The sequence below is a fragment of the Littorina saxatilis genome, linkage group LG13, assembly GCF_037325665.1.
Source record: "Littorina saxatilis isolate snail1 linkage group LG13, US_GU_Lsax_2.0, whole genome shotgun sequence".
Taxonomy (NCBI): Eukaryota; Metazoa; Mollusca; class Gastropoda; order Littorinimorpha; family Littorinidae; genus Littorina; species Littorina saxatilis.
Window position 1 is genome coordinate 34,251,613 of NC_090257.1, and position 22,454 is coordinate 34,274,066.

At 40.2% G+C, this 22,454-nt stretch overlaps 1 protein-coding gene and 1 long non-coding RNA gene across 3 annotated transcripts; one reads left to right on the forward strand and one right to left on the reverse strand.

The window, feature by feature from the left end:
* Window positions 1-7,487: 7,487 nt before the first annotated feature.
* On the reverse strand, window positions 7,488-9,466 carry LOC138946080 (sn-1 acyl-lipid omega-3 desaturase (ferredoxin)-like). Its single transcript, XM_070317591.1, has one exon. The coding sequence runs from the start codon at window positions 9,350-9,352 to the stop codon at window positions 8,195-8,197; it is 1,158 nt and encodes a 385-aa protein (XP_070173692.1). The 5' UTR covers window positions 9,353-9,466; the 3' UTR covers window positions 7,488-8,194.
* Window positions 9,467-15,856: 6,390 nt separating this feature from the next.
* On the forward strand, window positions 15,857-20,109 carry LOC138945592 (uncharacterized). Of its 2 annotated transcripts, XR_011449042.1 has the most exons (5): window positions 15,857-16,077; window positions 17,064-17,137; window positions 17,424-17,584; window positions 18,122-18,187; window positions 19,927-20,109. It is a non-coding gene; the product is annotated as an uncharacterized lncRNA (long non-coding RNA). The 2 variants fall into 2 exon arrangements; XR_011449041.1 differs by lacking the exon at window positions 15,857-16,077 and having other exon boundaries at window positions 16,486-17,137.
* The last annotated feature ends 2,345 nt before the right edge of the window (window positions 20,110-22,454 follow it).

The following is a 22,454-nucleotide window of genomic DNA, read 5'->3' on the forward strand; positions in this document are numbered from 1 at the left end:
ATACCTTGTCTACTCAGTAACTCATTCCACAAACACAAGTTTCATCAACAAGGTATACAAACACTATGTCCAATCAGAGGAAAAAGGGGTATTTATTATCATCATCGCCCGTGTGTATAAGTGATTACCAAAATATTTCAATCGGTTCCGCCTCCTAATTAAGCGTGATAAGGAGAAGGGGGAAGGAACGAAGAACAAGGGAAGAGGAAGGAAGGGAAGGGGGGATACTCTTGAACAATTAATCAGCTACTGCGCGGTACATTCCGAGGTACCTGCCAAGACTCTGGCGCGCGCGCTGTGCGTTTACTGCCAGACCCTAGCAGACACAGGGGAAGGAAAAGGGGGGAAAAGGAAAATAGGGCCACACCGTGGGCGCTGTTCTCACTTATTCATTAAAAACAGAATTTTATCCGTAATAGGGAAAACTCATCTTATGCAATTTGGACCTTCGTGTAACTTCCATACAATTCATACAGCTCGCTATCATATAATTCGACACACGTTTTTATCTAACAATCACAAACAATAAAATAGCTATCCGTAACCTATCAGACCACTTTTTATAATAAAACAATTCTAAACAATATCTTTACACAATCAAACTAGAAAAATGCAAAATATCCGTGAACAACTATCAAACATACATTTCTTAAATCCTGATTACGTTTAATAAAGAGACTCAATAATTCTTTCAACACAAAATTCAATATTTCGCAATTATAAAACTAAGAATGCATACAAAATAGATACTAATAAACTAACAACAAAACATCTATAAAATCACAAATAAAATGTAAACGTACCATCTTGTGCAGAACACAAGTTACAAAATCACCAATCTCTGGGAACAAAATTAGCAAAAACGTCTTTACGGTTTCAGAGTCAGGAAAACAAAGAAAGATATTCACGCCACAAACGAGGATATCAGGAACAAATTACTTATCAAATTAATACGCCTAAAACATAGTCCTTTCATTCCAAAGAAAATTCCCAATTTCTCTTCAAAAACAAACTATATAAAAATATATGTATCAAAACGTTACATAACTTATGCAGACTATTATTCTCTTCAACCCTTATGAACAATGTGAATTTAAACAATACAATAATCATTATCAATACGCTTAGACCGACAATAAAACAACATTGTCCAGTCCAAGAACTAGAGACAAAGAAACGGAAGAGAGAGAGAGAAAGAGAGAGAGAGAAGAGAGAGAGAAGAGAGAGAGAAAGACAGACAGACAGACAGACAGACAGACAGACAGACAGACAGACAGAGACAGAATCTCATCCCGTGACATAATCTGATAATGTACACTCGTAAAAGTTTGGCCAGATGGTGAGAGGAATCTTTTAACACTTGAAAGACTGTGCGACCAGCATTGGGTCGTCGATGCACTATCTATCTCCCCCTTATTCACCCCATGCTGTCGACACATGTTAAACGCACTCAGACCGAACTTTACAACACACCACAGGTTATGCTCCTTAGTCACCACATTTTGACCCACGCAAGAGCAACGATAAAAATCCAGTCAATGTCTAGACAGAAACTCAGAACCTACTAGTGACTACTTAGATACAATCCTTCCCGCACAAACACGTATGAAAGTCATCATTCGTTTCGGCTTTTACATGCGAAAAGAGCAGCACTCCACTATGTCACTTCCCAAACGCCAAAAGCCGATACTATTCCTCTGCAGGGTGGGATTTGTTGGGTTTTTTTGTAGTGCTGAATTTATTTTTAAGATTAACCGAGGTGTAATTAACCATAATCAATTCATCTTTAAAAAAAAGTTAAAGTCTCACTCTGCACAGAAACCAGCTAAAATGTAAATGTTTGACATGCATTCAAGTGGAAGGACGCTCTCACACCATGTAAATGTTTGACATGCATTCAAGTGGAAGGACGCTCTCACACCATGTAAATGTTTGACATGCATTCAAGTGGAAGGACGCTCTCACACCATGTAAATGTTTGACATGCATTCAAGTGGAAGGACGCTCTCACACCATGTAAATGTTTGACATGCATTCAAGTGGAAGGACGCTCTCACACCATGTAAATGTTTGACATGCATTCAAGTGGAAGGACGCTCTCACACCATGTAAATGTTTGACATGCATTCAAGTGGAAGGACGCTCTCACACCATGTAAATGTTTGACATGCATTCAAGTGGAAGGACGCTCTCACACCATGTAAATGTTTGACATGCATTCAAGTGGAAGGACGCTCTCACACCATGTAAAAGCTTGGGCAAATATGTAAAAGTGTACACGGTGGCTAACACAAGAAGGAATTAAGGCATCTTTGAGGAATTTCGTAGAAATGAACACCTGCTTACATTTTACAAAAGGAATTCATCGATGTTGTGAGAACATCACATAATTGCAGTAGTTAATTCCACTGTTTGAAAAGCCACCTGGCAGCATTCAAAAAGGGGACTGACATATAAATCATCATACAATATGAAACGATAAGTAAAATGAACGGAATCTCACAACCAACATGTTTCTACGCTGGTAAATGTATTACATGACTAGACTATTTAACAGAGCTGCGCAAAAAAGTGCAGTGGTGCAAGATAATGCATGTACAGGTAATCAAAAAGGACTAGCGTTTTCTTTAAATTGTTCACATTAAAATGGTGCAAAATTTGATTACGAAAAATAAAACATAACAACAATGGCACACTAAGAATGGTCGAAAGAACCGAGTATTACAACTTTGCGAGTAAAATGTAAGGACCGCCGGGTAAAACTGTATTTGGATAATATGCCAGGCAAACAATGACGCGGGCTTTTTAATTATGGGGGGACTGTTATTCGTTCCGTGTTCGTCATTTTAACGTGAGTACATTGCTTTTTGGCTGTTATTCGTTCCGTGTTCGTCATTTTAACGTGAGTACATTGCTTTTTGGTCTCTTTATTGTTCCCTCTCACGTGCAGTCGCCATTGTTTAATTACTTATGGGGGGACTGTTTTGCGTAAAACACAGGTCTCTGACTAAAAAACATGCAAGTCTTTGGCTTAAAATACAAGTATTCGATTTAAAATACAAATCTTTGACGAGCATCAAGTAATAAACATCAGCGATGTTCTGAACACTGCAGTCATGCAAAAGGCAAATATGAATCCAACCATACACCTCTTATTTCGTTCACCACTGTATTTTCTGTCAAACCTCAGACTCCAAAAGCAGAAAGGTTATTTAATGAAACTTTCTGCGAGGCTTACTGGATTGTCAGTTCAAGGGTCTGCAAAGAGGCGAGACAAGACAATACAGCAGAAAAGCATGTATAAAACAACGAAGCACGAAAATATAGTAATCTTTTCAAGTGTGTCAACAGTCACGCACACAAGATTTTGTGTACATTACTCGATCAAAACACTAAAAAAGGTCAGTACATTTTCAAACTGTCATTGTCGCGTGTTCAGTACGTGTCGTTTTTGCTACTTTCAAGGAGCCAACAATACAGTGAAGGCTTCATCCTTGTTATAAAATACGATTTTCCATACAAAATAACCTTTCTGGTTTCTTAATGTTCTTGTTTCCAAACATTTAAGTTCGCATCTTCAAGTTTAAAAAAAAAATACAACAAAGGCTGCTTTCGTCCAGAACACAATAAGGTTCAGATGAGCATGAACTATAGCGTTTTCGTAAAAACTCGTGCATACTTCTTTCACATTCCGATTCGCACAGAAAATGAGATAACTAATCTGAAAGGCAGCAAATTGCAATACAATTTCTCCTGGACAAATAGGACACAGAAGTAATCAAAGATCTCCGGGCAACAACTTTCCCTTACACTGTCACACGCCCAAACCCTGGCATTTCTCGAATATAACAATGTAGCATGTTGGTGCAGTTATTCACAAAAAGTACACACTTCTTTCTGTGTTCCAGAAAATGTGCAAATCAATCGAAAAAGTCTTCTGACGTAATACTGCAGGATTGGAACTTATTAATGACCATAAGTATAAGCTGAATCAGATGGAATCAAATGTTAGTAAAGACGATCCTCTGAGTTATACGGCTCGCAAGAATACACAGTGCCACCTTAGGCCTGTTCACTATGTTCGGAATTCGTATCTTCATGGACAATTGTAACATTCTCTTCATGTGGGTTTTTATTTTTACCAATTAACAAACAGTTAGTTTCTGTCGTACATCAAGCAAGCTGAAGCTGTCTACAGTCTTGGTTAAGAAATTATTCAAAGTACACGATAAGTTTAAATTTAAATCAAGTTCTGTCAATAACTTTGACCCTGACCAAATAAAACGGATGAAATCTTGGCACAATTTTACCGTTTTCTACTACTCAAGAGAACCTTCCCTCCTTTTTAACATTTGGAACCCTCAATGTTAATGATATATATTTGTGTGTCTACATGGTTAAGCTTCTGTGTAATGCAGCAAGTCTAGATGGAAAAAACGCACACAAAAATGGTGAACTCTTCCCGGTGAAAGTGATAAGTCACTTGTCCACACATTCTAAACCTTCATGACCCTCTCGGTGACAAAGGGGTCAATGATAAAGCACTTTTTTTCAAACTCTGATGTTCGACAACAGTTCACTCTTTGTTTGTTTGCTTAACGCCCAGCCGAAGGGCCATATCAGGGCGGTGCTGCTTTGACATATAACGTGCGCCACACACAAGACAGAAGTCGCAGCACAGGCTTCATGTCTCACCCAGTCACATTATTCTGACACCGTGACCGGACCAACCAGTCCTAGCACTAACCCCATAATGCCAGACGCCAGGCGGAGCAGCCACTAGATTGCCAATTTTAAAGTCTTAGGTATGACCCGGCCGGGGTTCGAACCCACAACCTCCCGATCACGGGGCGGACGCCTTACCACTAGGCCAACCGTGCCGGTAGTTCACTCTTGTTCTACTAGTATTTTAATGGAAATATATTGGTGACATCATCGGGATTCAGTTCTGATTCTTTGCCACTTAAACAAACTCACAACATCTATGACGGTCGATTTCGCACTATCATCTGACTAGGTCAAATAAAACAAATGAAGATAAAAAAATAAAAAAATTAAAACCAGCTGATGTGGGGTAATTTTTGACAGTTTTATCAAGCACGTACCATGATAACTTTTATCAAGAAGGTGACCTTCTTCAACACGTCACTCACGCTGTCCGTGATCGATAAACAATGTCAAAAGCTACTGATGCTCACTTTGTAAGTGCTTTAATTTAGAACACGTTATAATTGGATTATTGATAACAGTGTACTTTTGCTTCATTGTACGAAAACACTCTTAAAATACATCGAACGTGCTGTAATAAGTAAAACTGTCGGACCCTGTCCTAATTCAATGAACTCCATTATACCGTGGAACCCCCTTACCTACCCACCCCTTCGTACATGTACTTCCAAAAACCTTATAAAATCATATCTTACCAAGGAGGGATTCTTAAAAGGGCGTTCAATTTACAGACGATATTGACGGTAATATCTTACAAATGTGAGTCTTAAAAAGGGGAGGAGGGGGTGGTTAATCTTTCTTTCTTTATTTGGTGTTTAACGTCGTTTTCAACCATTCAAGGTTATATCGCGACGGGGGGAGATGGGATAGAGCCACTTGTCAATTGTTTCTTGTTCACAAAAGCACTAATCAAAAATTTGCTCCAGGGGCTTGCAACGTAGTACAATATATGACCTTACTGGGAGAATGCAAGTTTCCAGTACAAAGGACTTAACATTTCTTACATACTGCTTGACTAAAATCTTCACAAACATTGACTATATTCTATACAAGAAACACTTAACAAGGGTAAAAGGAGAAACAGAATCCGTTAGTCGCCTCTTACGACATGCTGGGGAGCATCGGGTAAATTCTTTCTCGTCCCAACCAATATGGGACTCCCCCTAACCCGCGGGAGGCAGGGGGTGGTATGAAGACAGGGTGTCTTAAAAGGAGGAATCCAATGCACATTGCGCGCCCTTATGATACGCGTGGACTATATTTGATGAATGCTATGGCCATCTTCACATAATATTATAGCAACAGCAGGTATAAACTTTGATTAAAAGTACAACAACAACATCAAAAAACGAACTTGGGGGGGGGGAGGGGGGGGGTCTAGAGGTGTAGTGTGAGGCGTATCATGAGAGTGAACATCTAAAACACTCCGTCGCGATATAACCTTCGTGGTTGAAAATGACGTTAAACACCAAATAAAGAAAGAAAGATCTAAAAGTAAAACACTGATGTCAATTGATGGAATACAAACGTGCTGCGCAGGATCATAGTGAATATCAAACACATTGATTTCAATTCATGGAATTCAAACAGTGGTACTTGTAACAATCACTTACAACATTCAACAAAATATCTGTACTCAGTCTTGAAACGACTGAAAAGCTGGAAAAGAACAAAAGTTCCAAGCAAGAAATTCAAATTCCAAACAAGAAATTCAAATTCTAAGCAAGACATTTTTAGTTTTTCAGAGAAATGCACATTTTGACATCATTGCAATAATACACACAAAAAACAATACACTCACTGAGGATGAAGGCACATAAAATATATTACCCTTGGGATATGTTTGATTTTAAGTTTTGTGAAATTCATTTGGTGACACATATTGAAATACATGTAACAGTTTTATGCCCAAACAAAAACGCACAGTGCTTCTTGGGCCGGGATGTTCTTTCTTTCTTTTCTTTATTTGGTGTTTAACGTCATTTTCAACCGTTCAAGGTTATATCGCGACGGGGAAAGGGGGGGGATGGGATAGAGCCACTTGTTAATTGTTTCTTGTTCACAAAAGCACTAATCAAAAAATTGCCGAATTCGCCGGGTGAGTGGCGCACCGTACGCTGGCTTCGCCGGGTGAGTGGCGCACCGTACGCGATTGACGCCACACGAAGGAAGGGAGATAAACGCGCAAAACACTGGAGAAGATAAGGAAGAGTTACTGGGAATGGATGTACAGAAAAACCATAAAAGCCAAAATCGGTTCAGCGCTGAGAGCACGTGTTGAAAATTTTCATCGACCAGATTGTGTCCGGGGTCTACCTAAATATGCCCACCAAATTTGAAGCAGATCCATCGAGAACTTTGGCCGTGCATAGCGAACACACAGACAGACACACACAAGCCGTATATAGATATAGATGTTTGCGTAACTATTGACTTTTTGAACAACTTGCCCAGTTCTGTAAAGCTTTCCATTTCAAAACAAGTGAGCATTTTATTTGTTTTGATGCATGTTAGTTAAATGACACTGGGAACCATTGCTGCAACGAATCGCTAACTACGATGAGTCTTTTTTCGAAAGAAAAGGGTATCGTATTAAGCACACACTGCATAACAGTCAAATCAAAGTTATTTTTGTTCGTTGCCATCGTTATCAGTTTCTGGAAAAAATCCTTTCTTTCTTTATTTGGTGTTTAACGTCGTTTTCAACCGTTCAGGATTATATCACGACGGGGAAACGGGGGGGGGGGGGGGGGGGGGGGATGGGATAGAGCCACTTGTTAATTGTTTCTTGTTCACATAAGCACTAATCAACAAATTGCTCCAGGGGCTTGCAAGGTAGTACAATATATGACCTTACTGGGAGAATACAAGTTTCCAGTACAAAGGACTTAACATTTCTTACATACTGCTTGACTAAAATCTTTATAAATATTGACTATATTCTATACAAGAAACACTTAACAAGGGTAAAAGGAGAAACAGAATCCGTTAGTCGCCTCTTACGACATGCTGGGGAGCATCAGGTAAATTCTTCCCCCTAACCCGCGGGGGGTGGAAAAAATCCTCTTTTTTCTTTAAAGATGTTTAACACGATGGATGCTTACACTCAAAGAACTAGACATGAGGGCATACAGATTACATTTCCTTTGAAAAGGGTTTTTTCAGGTCTTTTCAGATTTTAGACAGTAAACTGATGGAAATTACTACTAAAAGTTAAAAAAAACAATTCTGGTTAACGTCTATTCTTTAAAAAAAATTTAAAAAATGTTCACATCAATGGATGCAAACACTTCAAGAACAAGACATAAGGCCAGGACGTACAAATGTACTGATTACATTTCCTTGGCAGAAGTTGTTTTTTTTAAAGGTCTTTTCAGATTTCAAACAGCAAACTTCTGGAAATTACCACGAAACACCATAACTGAGTAAGCATCCTTCAGGTTAATTTTCAGCCAGTCATCATACACTACTTATACAAATGAACCTTGGTGGAATCATCTATAACCTTCTGAGATGCATACTTGCTGAACATGCGACAGAAGGCTGGGAGGATGCGGTCCCCTCTGGTCTGCACCAGCAGGGGAAACTTGTTGCGGAACACAGCGGTGGCTTCCTCCAGGTGGTAGTGGGGAACCTTGGAGAAGAGGTGGTGGATCTGGTGTGTGCCGATGTTGTGGATGATGCCGTGGCACCAGCCGTAGTTGCGGTCGACAGAGCTGAGCTGGCCGCGAACATAGTTCCAAAGGGAGTCATCATACCAAGGAATCTCCTCCTCCGTGTGATGCAAAAAGGTTATGATCACCATGTAGGACGCGAAGACTAAGTCCGGGGCGATGAAGTGGACAAAGAGTTTGAGGAATCCATAGGTTAGTGCATACTGCCAAAGGACACCCGCCCAAGCAGCCACGAGGGCCAAGGAAAGTATGCATGCTACAGCATGGCGTTTCAGCACGGGGTGCATGGGGTTGAAATGATTCACAGGCCGTGGCCCATAGCCAACCATCAGATAAGCAAACCAGCCGATACCCAAACCAAATCCAGGTATGGTTTTGATGCCTGAGTCATCCCTTTTCCTGACGGGGTAGTACACTTCGTCCTTGTCCATGTTGCCCGTGTTCTTGTGGTGGTGGCGGTGGGACACCTTCCAGCAGTAGTAGGGGCAGAGAAGAAAAGTGTGGAACACATTACCCACAATGTCATTCAGCCAGTCATAGTGGGAGAAGGAGGAATGCCCGGCGTCGTGCCCAACCACAAACACCGCTGTGAAGAACGTGCCCTGCAGCAACCAGTACAATGGTAGCAGTAACAGCAGCGCCGAAGTCGGCAGGAGACCTGACGACCACGTCCACTCAGCCAGCAAGAAGGTGGCCGCCACAAGAACGAAATCCTTGAAGGCGTAGTACATGGACGTACTCACATGAGGATCAAACACATGCTGGGGCAGTGCTCGCTTGATGTTCACAAGCGAGGGGAGGTTACGGGGGATGGACAATTTGTCGAGAAGGGCATCATTTTCATCAGCATCAGATGTACCAGAAGGGTTGGCAGCAAGTCCAACAGCATCATACGTGCTAGCAGCTCCCTCTAGCTCCTTGGCAGCATTCTGGTCTCCTCCTTCCACCATTGTGCTCTACTTGCTTTTGGTGCCTGTTGCTGATTTTGGTGCCTGTTGTAACTCTGGGTCAAGTTGACTTGGCTGGTGTATGGTGTTAAAATACCTGGTCAGCTTTTGTTACCTTTTTTAATGTTGAAATTTCAGTACTTTTTTTCTGTCGCCCTCTGCCAATGTTCTGACTGATGACCAAGAGACTGTTATTCAAGCAGCGTAGGATGTGGTAAATGGTTTCTGTCCAAACCCTGTAACAGAAAAAAAACATTAATTAAAACAAGCTTGGTTTCCTCCATTAAAAATTATTTGTGACCAGGTAAGCCACAAATGCAAGCAATCTTAACCCATGGGTGAACTTCATCTTGAACACAAAAACCAGAAGGTTTGAAATGGTAAAGTTCTCATAATCACACATAATATCAAGTTCAACTGTGAAAGCTTACGTTGTTCAAAAGTTATTTATACCTGGCATCGGAGACAGGTAAGACAGGGCCAGAAAATAGACCATACATCTGGCACAACTTTTCTTTGATCACTCATTAACATACAACAACTGATTTTTCATAAGTTATGGAAATTGATAACTCATGGAAATGGAGAAAAAAATGTCAACTTTTCCAACCACCTTCACAATGAACTTAGACTATCAAAACACAACAAAAAGACCATAAAAAATAAGATAAAAAGCACCGATTGAAGTAGAATGTAATCTGATGTTAGATTTCTTGTCATTACACTTCTGCAGTTGACATGGGACATTAAGCTAATAACTTTTTCTACTACTAACTTTTGTCCCAAAACAAATATGAAACTGAACTAAAGGCAAGAAAGCTTCTTCCAGTCTTTAGCTTTTCCTTAATCTTCACCGAATCACGCGTTGGACAACACAGTCCGGATGATGTGGGTTGTGTACGACCCATACTTTCCAAAGAAGGATTCAACGTAAAAAGTATGGGTTGTACACGACCCACGCCATCCGAATAGGGATAAACGTTTTTCCGCCTCTTTGCAGAGTGTGGGTCGTACACGACACACGCCATCCGAATAAGGATAAACAACGTAAAATTCCTTACGTCATTCCATATGGGTCGTCCACGACCCACATCATCCGGACTGTGAAGTTCAAATTACGTCATCGTTTGTTTGTTGTTTACTGAGATAATCTTTCAAAATTTGGGCACTGGTAAGGTCGTATAGTGATTGGAGATTACCTCAAGTCTCAATTAAAAACTCCCAATAGTTTTAGAAATAAAGACTATTTTGTGAGGCTCTCGGTCGTCCACGACCCACGAAGTTCAATTCGGTGAAGGTTAAATCACTTCTTCAGCTGCATGAATCAACCAACAATTAATAGCTATTATATATAAGGCAAAAGAACTGCTTTATCACTGTGCTAGCTATGGTTGCATGAATCTGACTTTCAGTAGCAGATTAGAAATATGGTTTTGTTGACATGATCCTTGTAAATGTAAGACAGTGCAACACTCACAAGGCATATTAATTATCATTTCTAGTAGCTTGCTAAGAATTCAATTTGCAATGACTAGCACAACACTTCTTCCAAATTATAATCACATCTTTAAAGTTCAGATTTCAATTCTTGCTGTTGTCTTAATGCACTGACTAAACATCCTTCTTAGCATTATCACACACCCCTTGGTTACACTATTTTACTTACTCTAACCTCTCAGTCAGTGTGCATTCCTCAGTCAAAGATCAAATGAACCCCACAACCCATGCATTTAGCTTTATAGTATACTTTGGAGTATGTACACGGACTACAATGTACTTAACTAGTGTGTGATCTGTGTGTGTGTGTGTGTCTCACTCTGTGTATATATGTGTGTGTGTGTGCTTCTCACTCTGTCTCTGTGTGTGTGTGTGTGTGTGTGTGTGTGTGTGTGTCCAAATATAAAGTGTATACATACATGTACTTTAAGGGTCTACATGTACTTTAAGGGTCTGGCAGGGTAATCATTAAATAAGGTAAAAAGGTCAAACACATGCATGACTGGCAAAAAGGCAAAGATTAATGTTATCAATACAATGGCATACATCAAGAATTAGCCAGAACAAATTCACAACTATTTCTATGTCATGTGTGAACGTGACTAAAAGCTAAACAGATACCAATTTGCACTGCAGTACTATTCCTTGGCCTGGCTACTAATTGATAAAAATAAGTTTATATCACAACACATACAATGAATGATAACCAAGTTCTGAACCTGTCAGGTGTCTGCACAATATGACTTGTCAATGCCATGTATCAAAAACACGTACAGTCATGATCTTTTCACGTGACTGCTCACATCTGATCATACGGCAAACACTTAAAGTTCACTCCTAGTCGATCTACCCATTCCAAATTAACCTTCATCAATTCAACTCATGCAGACACATTTGAAAAAATACCACTGCTAGCCCCCCCCCCCCCCCCCCCCAAAAAAAAAACCAAAAAAAACGAGGTGGCATCACTGCCTGAGCTGTACGTGACCTTGTTAGTCCTTACTAGAGTATCAATGCAAGCATCTTTATTTCAAGTAACTTTGTAAGGAGCTTTGTTTTTATCAGAGACATATTGAATATCTATGTCTCTGTTTTTATCAAAGCTAAAACCCAATTTTCAAGCCAAGGTACGTACATAGTTCACCTGTTTTTAAATGTGTGATGTCTTTGTTGATGGGGTGAGGGAGGAGAAACTCAGAAAGACAGAATTAAGTTGGGAGTTGGGTTGGTCAGTTTGGGTCACTTGATCCTCATGTCAAAGTCGATCAAAGTCATGTTCGTTGGGGATTTTGTTATTATAGACTCTACCATCACACAGGGCCGGACCAAATGAGTTGTAAGGGGGGGGGGGGTTCCTCCTTTTTTGGGGGGGCAAATCAGCGAAGTGGCGAAGCCACAAGCGCGCGCCTGCTGAACTAGGGGGGTCCGGGGGCATGTTCCCCCGGAAATTTTTTGAAAAACGGTTAAAGTCTGTGCAATCTGGTGCATTCTGGGCCTTGTTTTGAGGGTTAAGAGCAGCATTGTTTTGGTGCTAAAACTAGTAAAAAAAAAAACCACTCAAAGCAAGGTACATGCTTTTTCCAGGGGTGGGGTTCCGGAACCCCTGGAACCCCCCCCCCCCCCCTGGGTCCGGCCCTGATCACACATACATGTACTTTAATTTCAACCCACCCAATAGTTTTTGAGAAAATGGGTTTAAAAGATTTAGCTCTGGAAATGTGAAATTGTGCAAGTATATATTCATGTGTGTGAGTGAGGGTGTGGGAGTTGAATGTGTATGAGTGTACATTCCTTCACCCACCTTCATGATTCCTAGACTGACCTTTAGTCAGGATTATACTCTACCATCACACATACATGTACTTTAATTTCAATCCACCCAATAGTTTTTGAGAAAATGGGTTTAAAAGATTTAGCTCTGGAAATGTGAAATTGTGCAAGTATATATATATTCATGTGTGTGAGTGAGGGTGTGGGAGTTGAATGTGTATGAGTGCAGGGGCGGATTAGGGGAGGGGGGGTTACAGGGGTTCCGGACACCCCCCCCCCCCCCGGCTGTCAAAAAAAAATTAATACTAACTTTAAAAGAAATAATGAGTGGCTGCTGACACCAGTTGATCATGTTTAAAATCAAGGATAAGCCATAAATTGTTCATAAAATAGCTAAAACTCTTCAGCTTCTGGGGGGCTAAGCCCCCCACACCCCCCAACGGGGCCTTGCCCATGTATCCCACAAGGTCTACCCCTGGACCCCAGGTTGTAACCCCGCCCCCCCCCTCTGGCTTAACTGCTCCGCCCCTGGAGTGTATATTCCTGTGACGTGAGTGTCTGTATGAGAGAGAGAGAGCGGGAGAAAAAACAATGAAAACAACATTCTTGTTACTGATTACAAATCATGATATGTATTTCTATGTGTGAATGAAAGAGAATTAAAAAAAAATAATAAAAAAAGTGCAACAGTTGTCACTTTCTGTTGAATAAACAATAGATCCAGAGGAGCGAATAACTGTGTGGTTGTGTTTACTTTGACACATGCTTTCTGTACCTGCAACTTTACCGTGACTGGTGTTCGTGATCGTGAAAACAAAAATCAAGGTAACTGTGATCGTGAAAGCTAAAATTTCCCTTCCCGTGATCGTGATGATACCCCCCCTTTGGGGCCCTCATTAAAACTTAAAGAAAAGGAAAGTAGCCCCCAAACGAACTTTAGTTAGCTCCATAGGATAGCCTTCAATAAAGGAAAAAACAAGTCGCGTAAGGCGAAATTACTACATTTAGTCAAGCTGTGGAACTCACAGAATGAAACTGAACGTAGTCCGCTGCTAGTGCAAAAGGCAGTGAAAGTGACGACCCTGTTTGGCGCGGTAGCGATTGCGCTGTGCTTCATAGCACGCTTTACTGTACCTCTCTTCGTTTTAACTTCCTGAGCGTGTTTTTAATCCAAACATATCATATCTATATGTTTTTGGAATCAGGAACCGACAAGGAATAAAATGAAATAGTTTTTAAAACGATTTCGGAAATTTTATTTTGATCATAATTTTTATATTTTTAATTTTCAGAGCTTGTTTTTAATCCAAATATAACATATGTATATGTTTTTGGAATCAGAAAATGACGAAGAATAAGATGAAATTGTTTTTGGATCGTTTAATAAAAAAATAATTTTAATTACAAGTTTCCGATTTTTAATGACCAAACTCACTCATTAGTTTTTAAGCCACCAAGCTGAAATGCAATACCAAACCCCGGCCTTCGTCGAAGATTGCTTGGCCAAAATTTCAATCAATTTAATGGAAAAATGAGAGTGTGACAGTGCCGCCTCAACAGTTTTACAAAAAGCCGGATATGACGTCATCAAAGGTATTTATCGAAAAAAAAGAAAAAAATGTCCGGGGATATCATACCCAGGAACTCTCATGTCAAATTTCATAAAGATCGGCCCAGTAGTTTAGTCTGAATCGCTCTACACACACACACAGACAGACAGACACACACACACACACACACACATACACCACGACCCTCGTCTCGATTCCCCCCTCTATGTTAAAACATTTAGTCAAAACTTGACTAAATGTAACAGGTCGCGTAAGGCGAAAATAAAACATTTAGTCAAGTAGCTGTCGAACTCACAGAATGAAACTGAACGCAATGCAACGCAGCAAGACCGTATACTCGTAGCATCGTCAGTCCACCGCTAACGGCAAAGGCAGTGAAATTGACAAGAAGAGCGGGGTAGTAGTTGCGCTGAGAAGGATAGCACGCTTTTCTGTACCTCTCTTCGTTTTAACTTTCTGAGCGTGTTTTTAATCCAAACATATCATATTGTAACGGGATGGGCGCGCGAGCTGTGTTGGCTCTGGTTGTTGATTGTTGTGTGTGTGAATGTTAATGAAGAATAAAGCAAACACAAATTGTTCCAGGTTTCAATGTTCAGATTTATTCATCTGAACAAATTCGTATCGAACTTCAATATATCAGTGCATCATTCATTCACATATAAAAATAGGCATGACATATGATGACCTTGTTCTGGACTATCTTCTTTACTGTAGACTGCGATCTCTTTATGTAGCTTAGAACCTAATATTCTCAACTCAATATTATATCCTTCCTAGTCCAGTCTCGAAGAAGCTGCCCCGATTTCTCCTGTCGGATAGCCCCACTTTCTTCTTGTAGACTGCTATCCCTTCCTAGTCCAGTCTCGAAGAAGCTGCCCCGATTTCTCCTGTCAGATAGCCCCACTTTCTTCTTGTAGACTGCTATCCCTTCCTAGTCCAGTCTCGAAGAAGCCGCCCCGATTTCTCCTGTCGGATAGCCCCACTTTCTTCTTGTAGACTGCTATCCCTTCCTAGTCCAGTCTCGAAGAAGCCGCCCCGATTTCTCCTGTCGGATAGCCCCACTTTCTTCTTGTAGACTGCTATCCCTTCATGTAGTTTAGAACCTAGTGTTCTCTAACTCAATATTATATCCTTCCTCATCCAGTCTCGAAGAAGAATACTAGAACCCCCTCGCTCAGCCAAAAGAACCAAATTGCTGGAACAATTGCTAGGAACTTCATCAACCAGGAACCCGCATAAGCCCGGAACAACTAGAACAACCGCTAGGAACTAGCGACTAGAAAACTTCATAAGCTAAGCCCCGATTTCTGCTTTCCCTTCTCTATTTATTCCCTTTCTTGTTTGTTTACCTGTTACCGCTAGCTACCGCTAACGTTTCGATCGTCCGTAACGATCTCCCCTGTCTCTCTACGTTACCCCAATACATGTCCTAACAACATAAACAACATACCTTGTCTCTCCTTCCTTTCTTCTTGTTTCGTACCTTTAGCAACGAACCGACACTCTCGATCGTCTTAGAGTCAAGGCGATCGAGGATGTTTGTTTACGTTTCTCTAGGTAACTTCTAACAATGCTCAAACAACCTATCCTACCGAACTAAATCTCCATTTTACTTTCACTCAATCATTATCCTATCAATAATGAATCAATTCTAGAGTGCATGCAGTAATATTCACATGCACATTTCATAACATAACATTCTCTCATCGTTCTTCTTCGATGAGATCTCGAACAACACGTCATCTAAAATGGCGTCATCGAAGAGAAGACTATGTTCCATTGTGTTCGTTTCTTAAGAATGCGATCGATACGCACACGATTCCGAATAAAAACTACATAAACTAGTCAGCGAAAGTTTCCTGCTACGAACTGTGCAGTGGTTTTCTGGTGAGTACATCTTAACACAGTTAATATCATAACATTTGTCCACAAGTCTCCCAGTCTTTCACTTGTGTCAATGAAGAACACTTTTAGATCTGTATCACATGTTTCTCAGTGCAAAGGTTAGATCCACTAATGTTCAGGTTAAAGTTTCTGGATAATACTAATAGGGCCATCCATTACATGCACCCCCGCTTTCTAACATTATGCTCCGCATAATCTATATATTTTAAAACATATTCTTCTGTAACTTTAACTACCAGTACCAGAACTAGAACATAGAAATTGAAATTTGAAATTAAAATTTGAGTGAATCACTTCTGTCCTATTTGATCTTTTTGTAGTTTAGTTTGATGGTGGTTCTTACATCCTTCCTTTTGATCACGGAAGATGCAAAAGTGTTTGTCACTTGCACCTGTGCAATCGCCATCGCTTCATCGTAGGGCAGATACACTGTGACTGGGTATAGTTTTGCTGCAGAAGGCAAGTCTGTTTTCTCTTTCTCCTTCCCCTGACCCCCCTCGTTGATTGAAACATCACTTATGGTTTCATATACCGGTACTGGTTCCATCTGTAACACATTAATATCGTATTGCGCTAATTAAGTTATTCATAGTCCATGTTTTCATATTTGTCAACCGTCCATACTACAATACATCTTGTATTACCCACTTATCTTCTAAAACTAACCGAGACCGAGTAACATTGTTAGGATTGAAAAAGCGTGCTACAGTACCTTCGTGCTTTACCAATTTCACATCGCCTAACAATAACTCGACTCCTTGAGAACTCTACCTGTCCAGTTTGAATAATTATCTTGGCCTAGTGCCTCACATTATTGTCACACAGGGATATATATGTCTCGAAACCAGCCTCAATTTACCTTGAGTTACGCTCCATCATACTAACTAACACAATCCCTACGAAAGACATATATGAAAATACTGTTTATGAATGACTATCTTTTGCACAATGTCATCGTTATGTTCCAGAAAAACAAGGCGAAGTTACGAACAGTTCAATCTCCACTTCTTCATCCACGTCGGCACATTCTTTCCTTTATAAGGTAACAGTCTGTCAATGTGATACGCCTTTGAATCTTTCTTGGGTCTAGTTTTAATAAGGTATGTCAAATCATCAATCTTGTTGGTGATGATATACGGTCCTTTCCATTTTGACGTCATTTTAGTACACACACCTATTTTCCTGACAGGGTTGAACAACCAGACTAATTGTCCTACACTCAGTTCACGTTTTCTGGTTTTCATGTTGTAGTATCTCTCTTGATGCACTGCACTTTTCTTTAAATGTTTCCGTGCATGTTCATATACTTTTTGAAATGTCTGTTCCAGGTTTGCAGTGTAGACATCTGGGGAAACATCTTCTTCTTCAGCTCCGGGTCGTCCAAACACCAGTGACATCGGTAGTCTCGCCTCACGTCCCAGCATCATTCGATTTGGAGTTATACCTGTACTGCAGTGAACCGACGATCTGTATGCTGAGGCCAGCAGAGGTAGGTAGATATCCCAGCCTTTCTGATTGTTTTCGCAGTACGCTGTTAACATAGCAGCCAGTGTTCTGTTGAATCGTTCTACAATTCCATTTGCTTGAGGCCGCATGCTTGTAGATCTGGTCTTGTTTATCCCCACTAGATTACACATTTCCTTGAATAACACTGATTCAAAGTTTGTGCCCTGATCAGTGTATAGTGTTAGTGGATACCCAAATCTGCTTGCGAAATGGGTTATGAAGGCTTGTGCTACTGTCTTTGCTTCTTGATTTGGAATTGGTATTGCTTCTGTCCATCGTGTGAATTGATCTGTGATGACCAAAATGTGTGTGTTTCCCATCACTGTTTTGGGAAAAGGTCCACATATGTCTAGATTCACCCGTTCCAGAGGTTCACCAACTCCACAATGTCCAAGTGGAACATGTTTTTGATGAGATTTTCGAGCAGCACACTTATCACATTGTACACAGTAGCGTTTGATACAATCATCCATGGCTGGCCAATAATATGACTGTTTTATTCTCTCTCCTGTCTTTTCAGATCCAAGATGACCAGCGGTGGGAACGTCGTGGTGATTCTTCATAACATCTTCTTGCTTTGACTCAGGTACGATCATTTGTAGTCCTGTATCTTTATCATTCTCAAGACGCTTTCTGTAGAGAATACCATCTACCATACATAGTCTGTCCCACTGAGCCCAAAGTGTTTTTGCCTGAGAACGTTTTGTAGAGAGCTCTGCCCATTTTGGTCGCTCCTTTGATTTCATCTTCGCAGATAGAAGTGGTTCAATATCTTGATCTTCAAGTTGAGCTTGGCTAAGTTCTTCTGCATTCCATCCGTCCAAAGATAATGGATGGAATCTGACTTCAAAATCAGGTTTTTCTGTACTTGATGATGAGTCTAGAGTTTTACTACATGACGGTTTCTGTTCATCCTCCACAATCATAGCTATGTTGTGATTTTCTTGCTTGACTTGCTTGCTTGCAGAACTGAGGATATCAGAGAAAGAGAATTGAACTGCTGTAGGTCTTAGTTCATCATTCTTGGTTCTCTGTTGTATCAAAGTACATGCAACAAAGTTTTCTTCTTTCATTGTTTCTTGATCTCTTTGTTGTTGTCTCAAGTATGATGTACAGGGTTTTCTGCTCAAAGCATCTGCATTGGAATGTTTCAACCCAGCACGATGTGGAACATCTTCTTGTGTTTTATCTTCTTTCTCTCTGTTTTCCTGTTTCGTAGTTTCTTCTTTCTTCATGTTGCGTTGACTCGGTTGAGTATCCTCTCTGTTTTCCTGTTTCGTAATTTCTTCTTTCTTCATGTTGGGTCTTCGTCGATTTACCGATTCTCGACCCTTTAAAATCGGCGGTTCTCGTTTCCCTCTCTTCTCTGTTGAGAACGTCCGTTGTGGGTTGGTCGAGTTTCAAATTGTTCCTGTTCTTTGCACTTCCTGTACAAATTACAGTCTTTCAAACTGTGGTCAGAGCGTTTACAACATGTGCAAAACTGTGTTCTCTGTCTGCAGTTTCTGGACAAATGTGTAGTCTCATTACATGTCCAGCACCGTCTGTCTCCCTTTTGTTGTTGACGATTTCGATCAGTTGTCTCCGGTGAAGAATTTATCATCGTTGATTCTTCTCCGTTGACCATGAAGATTTTCTTTTTCTGTGGTACCATGATAGCTTCATACATGTCAGCCACCTCTTCAGCTTCACGAATGGTTTGACAGTTTCTCTCCAAACATCGCCATTTTATGTCTGGACTCATATTTTTATACCATTGCTGTAGTGCAAGTTGATGTTGAGTTGATGACCCAACATTTGGATATGCCCTTTGTGCAAGTAGAAGAAGTTCATCAGAAAAGTCTGCCAATCCTTCATTTGGTAGTCTTTTTCTGTTTTCAAACTGTGTGGTCCAGTACACCCCATGTCTGGATGCTGTGCCGAATCTCTGTCGCAGTTGAAATATAAGACTGGCATATTCTCTTTTCTCATGAGGTGCTAGTCCAGCGTAGAATCTTCTAGCTTGTCCTTTCAAACAGGCTCCAAGAGTGAGTGTTCTTTCTCTCAGTGTCCAACCACCTAAATCAGCAATACATTCAAACTGATCTAAGTATGTCTCAAAGTCATCACTCCCATCGAAAAGTTGTGGTTTCATTTGTAGACCTCTTCTACTTGATCCTTTGTATGTCTTGTCTGTTACTGTTAGTTCTTGAACACCTCCAGTAGAATTATGACTATTTCCTCCCATCGGAAATTCTGTTCCCTCAGTTTCTTCATCACGTAGATACTGTTCATAAAATTGTTCAGGATTCATCATTGTTAATACTTTCTTTTCTTCTTTTGCAGAAATCAATCAAGTCCAATCCAAGCAGAATCTCCGTAAAAAGTCACTTTTGAAGAAAAGTCATTCCTCATCTGGTATAAAAGTAAAAAGACATCTCCTTCTTGTAAAATCCTCTTCTTCCACGATATCCGCTACAGCTCTGTATAAAACATGTATCAAAAGTCAATAAAGTTTATAAAAATCACCTCCAGGCTACTATGCTTCTTCTAATTTCTTCGGTTCCTCTTCTTTCTCTCTTGTTGCACGTTGTCTAGTTTCTTCGGTTCCTCTTCTTTCTTCTTGTTGTACGTTGTCTAGTTTCTTCAGTTCCTCTTCTTTCTTCTTGTTGTACGTTGTCTAGTTTCTTCAGTTCCTCTTCTTTCTCTCTTGTTGTACGTTGTCACAATCACATGAAGATTTTAATCCGTGAATAATCACATGAAGATAATAATCCGTGAATCAGCACATGAAGATAATAATCCGTGAATAATCACATGAAGATAATAATCCGTGAATCAGCACATGAAGATAATAATCCGTGAATAATCACATGAAGATAATAATCCGTGAATCAGCACATGAAGATAATAATCCGTGAATCAGCAGGGTTATTTCCATTTTTTTTTTTTTTTTTTTTTTTTTTTTTTCACACACACACTTTAATCCATGAATCCACTGCAGGGTTATTTCCAAGAAATGTGTCTTTCACAAAAGAATCACAAATCCCACACTTCTGACACCATTGTAACGGGATGGGCGCGCGAGCTGTGTTGGCTCTGGTTGTTGATTGTTGTGTGTGTGAATGTTAATGAAGAATAAAGCAAACACAAATTGTTCCAGGTTTCAATGTTCAGATTTATTCATCTGAACAAATTCGTATCGAACTTCAATATATCAGTGCATCATTCATTCACATATAAAAATAGGCATGACATATGATGACCTTGTTCTGGACTATCTTCTTTACTGTAGACTGCGATCTCTTTATGTAGCTTAGAACCTAATATTCTCAACTCAATATTATATCCTTCCTAGTCCAGTCTCGAAGAAGCTGCCCCGATTTCTCCTGTCGGATAGCCCCACTTTCTTCTTGTAGACTGCTATCCCTTCCTAGTCCAGTCTCGAAGAAGCTGCCCCGATTTCTCCTGTCAGATAGCCCCACTTTCTTCTTGTAGACTGCTATCCCTTCCTAGTCCAGTCTCGAAGAAGCCGCCCCGATTTCTCCTGTCGGATAGCCCCACTTTCTTCTTGTAGACTGCTATCCCTTCCTAGTCCAGTCTCGAAGAAGCCGCCCCGATTTCTCCTGTCGGATAGCCCCACTTTCTTCTTGTAGACTGCTATCCCTTCATGTAGTTTAGAACCTAGTGTTCTCTAACTCAATATTATATCCTTCCTCATCCAGTCTCGAAGAAGAATACTAGAACCCCCTCGCTCAGCCAAAAGAACCAAATTGCTGGAACAATTGCTAGGAACTTCATCAACCAGGAACCCGCATAAGCCCGGAACAACTAGAACAACCGCTAGGAACTAGCGACTAGAAAACTTCATAAGCTAAGCCCCGATTTCTGCTTTCCCTTCTCTATTTATTCCCTTTCTTGTTTGTTTACCTGTTACCGCTAGCTACCGCTAACGTTTCGATCGTCCGTAACGATCTCCCCTGTCTGTCTACGTTACCCCAATACATGTCCTAACAACATAAACAACATACCTTGTCTCTCCTTCCTTTCTTCTTGTTTCGTACCTTTAGCAACGAACCGACACTCTCGATCGTCTTAGAGTCAAGGCGATCGAGGATGTTTGTTTACGTTTCTCTAGGTAACTTCTAACAATGCTCAAACAACCTATCCTACCGAACTAAATCTCCATTTTACTTTCACTCAATCATTATCCTATCAATAATGAATTAATTCTAAAATGCATGCAGTAATATTCACATGCACATTTCATAACATAACATTCTCTCATCGTTCTTCTTCGATGAGATCTCGAACAACACGTCATCTAAAATGGCGTCATCGAAGAGAAGACTATGTTCCATTGTGTTCGTTTCTTAAGAATGCGATCGATACGCACACGATTCCGAATAAAAACTACATAAACTAGTCAGCGAAAGTTTCCTGCTACGAACTGTGCAGTGGTTTTCTGGTGAGTACATCTTAACACAGTTAATATCATAACATTTGTCCACAAGTCTCCCAGTCTTTCACTTGTGTCAATGAAGAACACTTTTAGATCTGTATCACATGTTTCTCAGTGCAAAGGTTAGATCCACTAATGTTCAGGTTAAAGTTTCTGGATAATACTAATAGGGCCATCCATTACAATATCTATATGTTTTTGGAATCAGGAACCGACAAGGAATAAGATGAAAGTGTTTTTAAATTGATTTCGAAAATTTTATTTTGATCATAATTTTTATATTTTTAATTTTCAGAGCTTGTTTTTAATCCAAATATAACATATTTATATGTTTTTGGAATCAGAAAATGATGGAGAATAAGATGAACGTAAATTTGGATCGTTTTATAAAAAAAATAATTTTTTTACAATT